The 14,386-nt window shown below is 34.2% G+C and overlaps 1 protein-coding gene across 1 annotated transcript; it reads left to right on the top strand.

The window, feature by feature from the left end:
- The first annotated feature begins 2,740 nt into the window (after positions 1 to 2,740).
- On the top strand, positions 2,741 to 4,603 carry LOC127107242 (serine racemase). The gene is made up of 7 exons (XM_051044543.1): positions 2,741 to 2,866; positions 2,967 to 3,130; positions 3,257 to 3,343; positions 3,435 to 3,665; positions 3,756 to 3,829; positions 3,935 to 4,121; positions 4,216 to 4,603. The coding sequence occupies exons 2-7, from the start codon at positions 2,973 to 2,975 to the stop codon at positions 4,442 to 4,444; spliced, it is 966 nt and encodes a 321-aa protein (XP_050900500.1). The 5' UTR covers positions 2,741 to 2,866; positions 2,967 to 2,972; the 3' UTR covers positions 4,445 to 4,603.
- The last annotated feature ends 9,783 nt before the right edge of the window (positions 4,604 to 14,386 follow it).

The raw sequence follows: 14,386 nt of genomic DNA, 5'->3' as shown, positions 1-14,386 counted from the left end.
GCCTTGCTCTCGCATATATATATATATATATATATATATATATATATATTTATATATATATATATATATATATATATATATATATATATATATATATATATATATATATATATATATATATATATATATATATATATATATATATATATATATATATATACTTTTGCTAAAAACATTAAAGTTGGTTGATCTTTTTGATACTAATCAAATGTATGGTTGAAGTGTCTCTAATGAGTAAGAGATTCGTGAATACTGTTATTGGTGGTCCAAGATTTTTTCACAAGGTTGCTCTTTTTTTCCTTTTGTTATTCATCGTCATCTCCCATTGTTTTGATCTTTGCTTCCCTTTTATAGCATAACTTTAGCTTAATTGATCTAATGACCATTAAAAACCTTTGTAATGTCAAAACTCTTAATAATCGTAATTGTTCCTTAATTTATGTAGGTTGTCGTAACTGAGAGTGAATTATTGGATCCTGTAACAGTCATATTCAGAAATAGGAAGCCCATACCGGCTATTTGGACCCCACTCGATCTAAGGACAGAGACCGAGATGTAGTGATGACATGCACCCGACCTTTCTTTCCGGCCAAGGCCAAAATATGCACCTCGAGTCCTATTGTTTTAAGAATGCTTGACATTTCTGATTTCAGACCTCGGCCCACCATATAATTTTCGGGATGTACATAAGTCCCCCGGGCATGAATCCTGAAAGGATGAAATGTTCGGACAAAAGAAGCCCGAAACATTATTCTTTATGGAAGATGAGGTATAATCCGACCTGATTTTACATGCACGCACTTTCTAATCCGACACAATATGACGTGAATGTATGTGTCAAATATTTTATAACATGGGGTATATCTTTTTGCCATATTTTATCTCTTTCTCTCTCCTGTAACATATTTGGATCTTATTGAGGTCATTGAATTTATAACAATGTTGTATTTTACTTCCACTGATATTTACCTTGTCTATAGGCCCATAGCATATTTTGTTTTCCTAAGAAGGGTAAGCCCCAAGGGTACTTTGGGAAGTTTTATGATTTTAATGATGTAGGAGAATACTATGTTTTTAATAAAGAGGTCGGAGATTCCTGGTAGTTTTTGGACATATCGTCGTCTTAGAACCCGGCGGATTCTGGCCGTAGAGAAGTCAGAGAGCCCCAATGAGGTCTCAACTTATGATCATTGTAGAACCAATTTGTTCTTAGATTTGTAATACCCATGTAGGTTTTGAGTATTATGGTAATCCAGGCTCTTTACGGGCTTCCGTTAGAGTACTCTAATTTAAATAAGATCTGATCGATCCTAGACCATTGAAGTCGGATTCACACACCCTGGTCGAGATATATTTCTCAATTGACCGAGTTTAATCATCCGTTAGGATGCAATATGCAATATTTTCAAGTATGTTATCTGCCTTACCTTCCTATTTTGTACTAGGATCCCGCTGTGAAATATTATGACAATATTATCTCCTTGTTCTGATGTATTAGTTGTTTCTTTTCTTATTCTTATAACTGACTTTCCGAGGCTATCCTTCATAGAAGCCCTAGGTGTAGAAATAACATTCTTTGCGTTATTCTTACTTAGGTTAAGTTCAAATCGAAAGATATTTAACTGTATTAACATTCTTTTCCCCTATTTTTCTGGAATTTGTCTTGTCATTATTAGAACAAATGGGGAAATTATTGTAATTTATGAAAAATAAGTTACAATTGATATGTTCCAAAATGACAAGAAAAGTGGATGTGAGTAAATGCTAATAAATGCATGGAAAATAGTCTCATATACAAAGTCGTACTCACATTAAAAGTCTTTATAAATAGTTATGCTCATTAACTCAACAAATGGACAAAAGAAGATAAACTGCCACATGGAAAAATGTGATGGTCCCAAGCATTATAACATTTGTCTCCTCTATATAACACCTCGCTGGTGGCGATACCGACACTGAGTCTGAGGACGCGGACGTAGAGGCGCTAATGGTGACTTGTAAGCGGCACTTGAGCACGACGCATCAGAACAATCAGTCTACTTACGGCGCTATACGGGCGTAGAGGCAGCTGGCCAATGTTGCCCTTATTTTTTGTCGTTGCTTGTGTTTGAATTCTGAATTTGAAGTAGGCAACACTTCGTGAAATGTTGCAAAATGAAAGTAGATAACTCTTGAAGAGTGTCGTTGTGGGCGAAACATTGTAACTTTTAGTAAAAAATATGTAACTTTTGGTAAAAAGTATGTAACTTTTGGTAAAAGGAGGTTGTTTCACCAATGTCACAACCTTGTGAAACAACACTGATATGGCTTATAAATATTTATTCATAATTCAAAAAATTATAGCAAAATCACATATCCTTTAGAATAAATTCCAAACACTCTTTACTACATTCAATTTTTTATAAATCTTGTGCAAACTCGAGAAAACTGATTTATCTTGAATATTTCTAAATACAAACTCTAAAATAATTTAAAAATATTTGAAATACTAAAAAAAAATGATTAATCTCAATCCATTTTGATTTAAATTAATTTTTCTAATACTTTTGACACATGTATATCAATTAAAAAAAACTTTTGGCACATGTAAATGAGATACTTTGTCTCTTGCAAAATATATACTCTTGTATATACTTTTGGCACATGTATCCGTAATAAAAAAAAATCGCACATGTAAATTATTTTAATTGCAAATCATTTGTGTTCCTTATATATATCTTGATTGCTAGTTGCCACTTCCATCTCTTCACATATAAGTAGCTATCTGTTAATTCTAATTTGAATTATATCTTCTTCTTTTCCATCTCTTTCACATATAAGTAGCTCTCTGTTAGTTCTAATTTAAAACATATCTTCTTTTAATTAAGTATGTTTTATTTTACACCATTTTATTGTGTTTTATTTTTACTTCTCTATTTTTTATGAATTAGTTACTTCTTTCTCATAGTCTTATCCATATTTTATAGTTAATTATGTCAAAGGGAAAATATGCTGCTGATATTTCCTCCATACAAGAAGCATACACCAGAATTAAATCATATGTCATTAAAACTCCAATTATCTCGTCCACCTCTCTTGATGACATATCAAGAAGACAATTATACTTTAAGTGTGAAAATTTTCAAAAGAGGTAAGAGATGATGACTTTTTGATTTTTGCAGTCATTATTAGTTTACTCTATCTATTGTTATATTCTTAAAAAAAAATAAAGCAAAAAATCTATATAATATTTATTTTTGTATTCTATGGCCATTAGTGGAGCTTTTAAGTTCAGAGGTGCCTGCAATGCAGTTTTCTCTCTCCCTGATGAAGCTATTTCTAAAGGTGTTATAACACACAGCAGGTTTGTTTTATGTAGTAATTACATAAGTTGTTTTTTCAATATCTGATTCAGTAAACTTATTTCTCTTCTTGATGTTGTTTTCCGAAATCAGTGGAAATCATGCTGCCGCATTGTCTCTGGCAGCAAAACTAAGAGGAGTCCCTGCATACATTGTTGTTCCAAACAATGCACCAACTTGTAAAGTTGAGAATATTAAGCGTTATGATGGTAGGGTTAACTTCTCTGAGACCAATATGCGGTCGAGGATAGAAGTTGCGAATAAATTGCGTCAAGAAATCGGTGCTATCCTTATACCTTCTTCTAATGATGGCCGCATAATGAGGTAGAATTAATAATGTCCAAAATATATGTTATATGTATTAGTGACTTGCCATTGATCTTTAGTGTTTGAAATGTTTGATTGATCTTGCAGTGGCCAGGGTACTATATCTTTGGAGATTCTGGAACAAGCCCCGAAAATCGATACCATTGTTGTACCAATAAGTGGTTTGTTTGCTTTTATTTTATTTTATGTAATCCATCATTTAAATGTTTTAAAATTTGCATAGATTTTAGTATCCTCTACTTAAAATTCCAACAAAATGCAACCAGGCGGAGGCATGTTAGCCGGAGTTGCATTAGCTGCCAAGGCCATAAACCCGGCTATTCGTATTTTGGGCGCTGAGCCTAAAGGAGCTGATGACGCAGCGCGATCAAAAGCAGCCGGGAGGATAATAACATTGCGGGAGACCGACACTATAGCAGACGGACTTCGAGCATTTCTCGGAGATGTCACATGGTAAAATCAAATCTCTGCCTATCATATGTATTATAAAAAGAAGTATATTTTTGTGCTCTCTTTCGATTAATTTGTTGAGTTTTCTATGGCACAGGCCTGTCGTACGAGATCTTGTTGACGACATAATAGTCGTGGAAGACACTGAAATTATTAAAGCCATGAAGCTTTGTTTTAATATTCTTAAGATTGTTGTAGAACCAAGTGCAGCAATTGGCCTTGCAGCTGTTCTATCGAACACTTTTCAGAAAAATCCTGCATGGAAAGATAGCAAGCATGTAGGAATAGTAGTTTCAGGAGGCAACGTTGATATGAATTTGTTTTAGAAATATTTAAACAAAATAATAAATGGAACACGAGGGTCCCTATTATATTTGATAATGGAACTTTATTAAAATAATCCCATATGTTGATTATTAAAGTCATTTTAAATTTGATGCAATCTTTCATATGCACATGTGACAACTCTAACTTTCGTTTTTATATAATAAAAAGTAATCAATTTAAGTCCAACAAAATCTCTAAATAATAAATACCAATTAAAACCAAAAAACATATCAATTAAATTATATTAATAATTATTGTATTTTATAATATGAATATGTCCAACAAAATCAATTTAAATCCAACAAAATCTTTTATATAATTGAAGTCCAACAATGCACATGTGACAACTCTAAGTTTCATTCTTACACTTAATTATTTACTTATGAAATTCACCTTAAATAAGATATATAAAAATATATTTAAATGAATGAATCAGTTTGATATATATTAACAAATTATATATAATATATATATATAATATATAATATATATATTATATATATATATATATATATATATATATATATATTATATATATATATATATATAGATAGATAGATAGACGAAGTCATTCTTTAAAAAGTGTAAGTCTATGTCTCTATTAATTTTTAAACTATCTATATTTAATATCATATGTTAGTATAAACTATCTATATTTAATATCATATATTATACTAACATAAAACATACGCAATACTATTATATCTTAAAATAAAAGTATATAATAATGCAAGAATGCAAGTGACAACTTAATAATAATAATTATATTTGATTGGATTGATATGTTATAGAATAGAGAATTGATAACAAATTATCAAAATGGTTATTCAATTACAACGTGACATATCATTTTTTTTATTTATTTAATATTTTCTATAACATATATTATTTATCATCTAATATTATATATAGTTAATTTGAAAATTATTTCATATATCATATATCTAATATTATATATATATATATATATATATATATATATATATATTATATATATATATATATATATATATAGATATATATATTATATATATATTATTAATTTCTAAATTATTTATATTGTATAAATAATTAATTTAAAAGTCGTTTTATATATGATATATCTAATAATATTATATAGAGTTTCTAACTTATTTCATAGAAATTCATCCAAACAAGATTTCTTTTTAGATGTATCTAGAAATTTATATATATATATATATAATATATATATATATATATATATATATATATAATTATATATATATATTATATATATATATTATATATATATATATATAATATTATATATATATATATATATATATGATTGAATCACTTTAAAATATATTAACAAATTAAATTTTCATTTTAAGAAATTAAACTATAGTTATTCTTAAAAAGATGGGTTTTATTAAATACATATTCAATATAAAATAATTATATAAGAATAAAAGTTAGAGATGTCACATGAGCAAATAAGGGATTGAGAGCGTTGTCACTTTATAGTTAATGGTAAACCCATGTATCTTTTTATATAATTGAAATAATTAAATTTTTATAGAATCAATCAAATTATGTTTGGTAATCGGTGCATTTTTATAACATGACATAGCTGTCGCATTATGTCTTCTTCCTAAATTTTTAAAATAATTTATCAGTACCGGATAATATTTATAAATTTTTTTTTTGACATCCATATATATATATATATAATATATATATATATATAATATATATATATATATATATATAGATATATATATTATAATATATATAATATATTATATATATATATTATATATATAATATATATATATTATTATATATATATATAAAGATTTTTTATAAATAATCATTTTTTTAAAAAAATTATAAAAATATACATAAATTCAAAAAAATTACATAAATGGGCAATTTTTGCCCTAATGTACACATCGGCGCCACCCTAGATGGCGCCTACCCTTAAATTGTAGGACAAGTCGCCACTAGAAGTGGCGTCTACTCCTAGTTTTGTATTTTTTTGCTTTTTTTTTAATTTTTTTTTAATATGTTTTTAGTTATTTTTTTAATTTTTTAAAATCTTTTTTAACTTATTTTAAATTTATTAATTTATGTTTATTAGAAATTATATTAATTTATATTAATACATATATATAAATAATATTATTTACAAGATATATATATATATATATATATAATATATATATATATATATATATATATATATATATATATATATATATATTATATATATATATTAATTTATATATATTAATTTAATTTATAACTAAATAATATTATTTATAAATTATTAAATATATTAATTTATTACATATAAATAAATAATATTATGTATATATTTGTAAAATACACAAGAAATATATATAAATATATATTAATTTATATATATTAATTTATATTAATAAACACAATATATTTATATTAAAATAATACACAAGACAAATATTATAAAGTTTAATTAAAATGCATTATTAATTTGGGATTTTTTTACATATTATGTGGTCCCTAGTACGATCCGCACGGGGGAGGTCTAACTACTCGTCTAGACGGCTCACGTGGTGGTGGTGCTTCCCTATTCCCACCCCTAGTCGTAACGCGTCCCCTTGCCCTTTGCCGTTGTGGTTGGGTCGAAGTCCCTTCAATGCTGTAGGAAAGGCGGGTGCCCTCTGCGCCCTCAAAGCTTTGTCTCGGTGGGACAAACTGACTCCTGTTGGGTGCGCCCTCGAAATGTGGCCTTTGGTAGTTGAGGGTTGAATCGGGTTGGCTAAAGAACAATGTCTGTTGTGGTGTGTAGTAGGCTTGTTGGTAATCCTCTTGTATACCTGTGTCGGGGCTAAGTGGAGGACTGGAAGAGCCCGGGACATCGTCGTGATGGAAGTGTTGGGATTGGTGTTGGTGGGGGGATTGAGTTTGTGGTAGGTGTTGGGACTGTTGATGGTGGTGGGAATGTTGAGGTTGGTGTTTGTAATCTTCATGATATTGGGGTTGAGTTTGTGGTATGTAGTGTTGATTTGGTTGAGGGGTGAACATGTGTTGTGGTGGTTGTTGTTGGTAATACGGTGGTGGTGGTTGTTGTTGGTAATACGGTGGTGGTGGTTGTTGTTGGTAATATGGTGGTGGTGGTGGTTGTTGGTAATATGGTGGTGGTTGGTGTTGTTGGGAATATTGTGGTGGTTGGTGTTGTTGGAAATATGGTTGTTGCATTCGGGGATCGTCCAAATAGAACGGGTCAGACACAATCATTTCTGGATTTGTATTTGCTCTATACCAATCCACATATTCCCTTGTCGGCTTCATTTCGTTGGGCGCCACCGGAAATTTTAGAACATAGTGGGCACGCTCTTTCCACATTTTACGGAACTCCTTTGCAAATGCCTTCCAATTTTGGGCATACCACTGGTGGCTGACTTTTTTAAGATGCCAAGGTTCCAAAGACATTGGGGGGCCTGGGATTTCTTGATGCATTCCGAATTGCAGTTTGACACGGTCACTTTGGTGCATCTCCACAGTGGTGAACCGCATGATAACCGTTTTTGCTGTCCAAACAGCTGCATCTTCGAGGTTGGGTTGATGTTCCAATCCCAAATATGGTCTCTGTAACACCCTTCTAAAATACCCCAATATAAATTAAAACATCAAAACATAAATCAGAGTAGATATGCAATTTAAGGGTGTCACACTTGACACTTCACACCGTTTTCCAAAATATCCTGTCATGCTCATTTATTTAATCAAAATAAAACATTTGCATAATTCGCAGCGGATAAAGTCTAACAACAATGCAAAACATGTAACACATTACATGTAAACTTGTTCAACAATCATCAATGAAAAACAAGTAAAACATCCCGTCCCGATGTTACATCTACCAGAGCATGACCCACTAAGGAACTACACTAGACTCCAAGGATTAGCTTCTACTCAATCACTGCTCGTTACCTGAAACATAGTTGTAAGGGTGAGTTCCTCAATCGATATAATAAGCATTATAAATTATCATGTAATGTTAAGTAAGTTAACACATTCAATCACCCTAATCAGATCACACAATCAGTAACGGCAATATCAACTCCAAAATCATACTCAACACAATCACCAAAACAACACGTATAATATTGGAATACATCCATTCATATTATACGCCATACATACATACATTATGCAATGAGACTCCATGCATGCGGTACCGACTATTCGTGAACATATAGTTCAACCTCACCGATCAAATCCAGATACGGCTACCAAGCTCACTAATCCCACTCATTTGAGACCTAGTGACTCACTCACTAATTCCTCACCATGAGAATTAGCTACCACCCCAAGGGCTATGATATGCACGCTAACCACCTAGCATGCAGACATCAACAACAATCCACAATAACTCACTCACTAATTCCTCACCATGGGAATTAGCTACCACCATAAAGGCCATAATATGCACGCTAAATCAACTAGCATGCAAACATCAACAATCCACAATGGACATATGCTCACACTCTAAGCCATAAACAGTCCATTCACAATTGCATACATAATAGATACATTCACAAAATTATGCATACCATCATACATCATCAACATATTTATCACATAATCATATCATGTCATGCCACATAATCAATCACAGTACTAGCACACTCTACTAATACCTATACTGCTCAAAACAACGGGAAATGATCCCTACTATATCATTCATCAGCTAAATTACATCACCCAGCTGCAACGACCAAAACTGCACAACAACAGCTCAGAAAAATCACAATTCTGCCCATACGCGTATTGCCTAGTCCCATACGTGTATGACCCATTTCTCAGCCAATCCCATACGCGTATCACCTGTCTCATACGCGTATGCTACGCGTACCACTTCCTCATACGCGTACCAACAGAGACCAAACCACGTTCAAAACGTCATCTTCCTCATCCATACGCGTATTGCCTAGTGCCATACGCGTACCAGACCATCTCATACGCGTATTGCCTAGTGCCATACGCGTATGACCAGAAACCAGATTTCCAGATCTGCTATGGTTTTCTCTGCTACGAGATCTCCCAATTCCAACCTCTTACAATCCAATTTTACACAGTAATCGTTCATATCATCTAACACGAATTATCCCCTATTCGATTTCACAAATTCTAACATTTTTACATCTAATTCCTACGAATTCCCTTCAATTATAATCCAAATTTCGTTCATCCAAAAGTTCACAATTTCATCATGCATCATTCTAATCAGAGTCAAATCAATGGTTTATCACTACCCACTACATGTTATCCCATAATACCCATTAAACGACGATAAACCCCCCTTACCTGAGTTAATCCGGCAAATCTCTGAGCTTTAAGCTTTTCCTTTCTTCAACCCTTGTTCTCTGGCTCTTTGCCCTTTTTCCACTTTAGAGTCGTTTTCTGTATTCACGTGAAAGCTCTCTTTTACCAACTGGGACCTTTTCTAATTCCAACTTTTATTCCAATAATAATAATAATAATAATCCAATAATAATAATCCAATTATTTAATTAAATTAATAAATATACTATTAATTTAAATTAAATAATTATCCTTATTTCATCGGGGTGTTACAGTCTCCAAATAAACTGCAAAGAAAAAAATAAATGCATTATTAATTGAGAATGCTTGATATTAATAAATTAGTTAGAAGATGAATGATTTAGTGGTAATACATCTTGTGCTCGGAGATGATCCAAGAGTTGACGATAAAATGTTATTTTATTTTTCGGGGTAAAACTGTAATCTAGTCCAGTTGCAATGAACCTAAACAAAAAAAGATAAATAATATTATTTACAAATATTTATAGAATAAATATACAAAATGAAATAACATCATAAATTTACCTAGTTGCGTAGGGGAAGGAGTAGACGTTAGGATTTTCGGGGGCTAGCCTCGGCAATCTCCACCACCCCCATGTTTGGAGCAAAAAAGCACATCCAGAAAATGTACAGTGGTCATTTTGTGCATTTTTACACAAAGAGCTATATAGGAAAGCCAATACAGCAGAACCCCAACTATACGTGCTTATTCTATCTATGTCCTCGAGCAAACTCAAGTACATAAAGTTTATGCTATTTCCCGTGCCTTCGGGAAATAACAAGTTCCCAAATAATAACATAATGTCAAACCTTGTTTTTATTATTTTTTCTTGTTCGGACGAATCCTCAGTCAAAATTATAGCGTCGTGGTAGAATTGGAGGCTCGATAGTTTAATACCCTGGCCCCTTGCTTTCGCAGATCCCTCACCCTCGACTAGATCTACGCCCAATATTTGAACACATAGTTCGTTGGGTTATTGAACATTTCCAGTCACAGGCTTACCATTTATTCGAAGACCCAAAAGCATGTACACGTCCTATAGTGTGACGGTACATTCACCAGTTGGTAGGTGAAAATTGTGTGTCTCTGGTCTCCAACATTCACACAAAGCAAGAATAAATTTCACATCAATTGTGGTATTTACCACATGCATAACATGACCGAACCCCGCACGCTCTATGTAAGGTACGCACCATGGGTCTGGATAAGCCATATGGTGTGAACGTTGACGAAATTTCTTGGGATCCTTTAAAAATAAACAATATAAACAATCATTAGTTTGGAGTTTTAAAAAATAAATTATAAACATACGAAAGAGGCAATGTTCAAGAAAAACTTACGAATGAGGCAATGTTCGCCCTAGTGCCTCTGTGTTCTTGGCCCATGGTAAGAAGAGACATGATTGCAATGTAGAATGTAGGTTTGTTGATGAAAAGTTTTGCCGGTGTTCTCTGAAAAAAAGTGTTAGTGGATGATGAAAGTTTTCAAGAATGACCTGCTATTTATAACCGTATTCAAATAGTATGAATATGTAAAAAAATTGGACACGTGTAACGCATGCAAAGTTGGGTGAGAATCTTGCAGGCTAGGTGGAGCTGCATACATGTCTTCACATAAGACATGTCTACTGCATGCATCAGTAGGTCATGATAAGACATGAACTCGCCACTCTAGGTGGCGAATACATTGAAGTCTTGTCTTGTCTGAGAATCTTGCAGGCTAGGTGGAGCTGCATGCATGTAATAATTTTGACATGTCTACTGCATGCATCAGTAGGTCAGGGTAAGACATGAACTCGCCACTTTAGGTGGTGAATACATTGAAGTCTTGTCTTGTCTGAGAATCTTGCAGGCTAGGTGGAGCTGCATGCATGTAATAATTTTGACACGTCTACTGCATGCATCAGTAGGTCAGGGTAAGACATGAACTCGCCACTCTAGGTGGCGAATACATTGAAGTCTTGTCTTGTCTGAGAATCTTGCAGGCTAGGTGGAGTTGGATAGGCATGCGTGAGAATCTTGCAGGCTAGTTGGATAGGTTAGCATGCATTGGTACAGGTTAGGTTGCACTTGTCTTGTCTAGGGGAAGGCTTGGTGGATGTGTTGCATGCAAAAATGTGACACGTCTAATGCATGCATCACAATTGAATCCGTGTATGTAGGCATGCGTGAGAATCTTGCAGGCTAGGTGGATATGACTTTGATGGATAGACATGCGTGAGAATCTTGCAGGCTAGGTGGATAGGTTAGCATGCATTGGTACAGGTTAGGTTGCACTTGTCTTGTCTAGGGGAAGGCTTGGTGGATGTGTTGCATGCAAAAATGTGACACGTCTAACGCATGCATCACAATTGAATCCGTGTATGTAGGCATGCGTGAGTATAAGTATTCACACAAATTTTCCCACAGGTATTCACAAAATCTTCACAATATCTTCACATATTTCACACATATCTTCACATATCATGGCATCTTCATCACAATACAAAATCAAAGGTCACGTGAATGGTGAGACTTATGAATGTGATATGTCTGGCTTCCTATTTAGAAACACCGATTGCATTCGTTTTTGTCTAAATAGAGGAGCTGACTTCTCTTATCTGAAAAAAAAGATTGAGTCCAAACTTAGACAACCAGTGTCCCAATTTTTTTATCAACAACCTTTTTTTCTGAAAATAACTCAGTCAGGTTTTATAAGTCATTGATTCAAAATGACATGGAGGCACAATACATGTTTCGTAACCATGAGTATTATGGTTACGATTATATAGTGTTGTACATTATCTTGGAAAAATTTCAACCAACTCAGAATATTCAGTCACAGGTTATTGATCCTGTGGTTGATGACGAACAAGATGTTGAACACCCCGTTGAAGACGATGTGGTTGATGATGCAGAAGACGTGGTTGATGACTTGGTGAATCATGATTCCGAATACGAAGACGAAGACGAAGACCAAGTACAAATACCTATAGCGCAACGCTACTCACCGCCTGCGCACTTCACAACCCTTAACTTGGGCGAGGATGAGCCCTTGTCAGATATGTTCTACAACCCATATATGAGGTCTGATGAGGAGTTAAAGAAGGGTGACCAATTTCGGACCAAGGAAGAGTGTCTGTTAGCAATAAAAAACTGGCACTTGATAAACTGTGTTGACTACGATGTTAACAAATCAAACCCTGAAAGATACGTTATTTTATGCAAAAACCCGGAGTGTGGGTATAGGTTGATGGCATCGTACAAGAAGAAACATAATGCGTGGGTGATAGGGTCCATTTCTCAAGCTCACACTTGCGTCAACACAAACATGGCACAGGATCATCGCAAACTTAGCCATGATATGATCTGCCATTCCATAATACCTCTTGTTGAAGCTGACCCGTCACTCAAGGTCAAAACTATTATCTCCCATTGTGTTGCTGTTTTCAAATATACACCGTCGTACAGAAAGGCTTGGTTAGCGAAAACCAAGGCAATTGAACTGGTATACGGTAATTGGGAGGAATCATACAAACAACTTCCGTGCTACCTGGCTGCACTACATTTGTATTCACCTGGGACGGTTTCTATAATGGAGACCTTGCCGGCACAATCCCCTGATGGAACTCGTCTAGAAGGTAATGGAATATTCCATAGACTTTTCTGGGCATTCCGTCCCTGCGTCATCGGTTTCACATTCTGCAAGCCGCTTATTCAAGTCGATGGAACTTGGCTGTATGGGAAATACAAAGGATCGTTACTGATGGCGGTCGCACAAGATGGAAATTCTAATATTTTCCCAATAGCCTTTGCATTGGTAGAAGGAGAAACGGCTGCTGCTTGGAGTTTCTTTCTTAAGAATCTCCGAACGCACGTGACTCCACAAGCTGGCATCTGTGTGATTTCTGACAGGCACGCTTCTATAGACAGTGCATACAATAATCCAGCAAATGGTTGGCATGACCCCCCGTCTACGCATGTCTACTACATTAGGCATATTGCTCAAAATTTTGTGCGGGAGTTCAAAGATAAATTCTTGAAGCAAAATTTGATAAACGCGGGGTATGCATTAAACCAACCTGGATTCCAATACTACCTCCGGGAAATAGTGTTGGCAAATTCTGATGCAGGGAGGTGGATCGATAATATTTACAGAGCAAAGTGGACTAGGTCATACGACGATGGGGTGAGGTGGGGCCACATGACAACAAATCTTGTGGAATCAATGAACGACGTCTTTAAGGGCATACGTAACCTCCCGGTATTCGCTTTGGTGAGTGCGGCCTATTTTCGGAGGGCAACATTGTTCGTAACAAGAGGCAAGCGCTGGAATGCAGTGTTACAGACGAGTCAAGTATATAGTGATGCCTGCATGAAGTTTATGAGGCAGGAATCTGCCAAAGCCAGCAGCCATCGGGTTACGGAATTCGATCGCCATGGCCACACTTTTAGTGTCAAGGAAACAATTGACCACAACCAGGGGCTGCCCAGACAAGAGTATAAGGTCCTAATACCAGACTGTTGGTGCGACTGTGGTCAATTTCAGGCCTATCGTATGCCTTGTTCCCATGTCATTGCAGCGTGTTCACACACCCACTTCGATGCATTTTCGCTAGTGTCTC

The sequence above is a fragment of the Lathyrus oleraceus genome, chromosome 7 (genome assembly GCF_024323335.1).
Source record: "Lathyrus oleraceus cultivar Zhongwan6 chromosome 7, CAAS_Psat_ZW6_1.0, whole genome shotgun sequence".
Classification (NCBI taxonomy): Eukaryota; Viridiplantae; Streptophyta; class Magnoliopsida; order Fabales; family Fabaceae; genus Lathyrus; species Lathyrus oleraceus.
The sequence above is the reverse complement of the archived record's forward strand: the minus strand, read 5'-3'. Positions and strand labels throughout refer to the sequence as shown.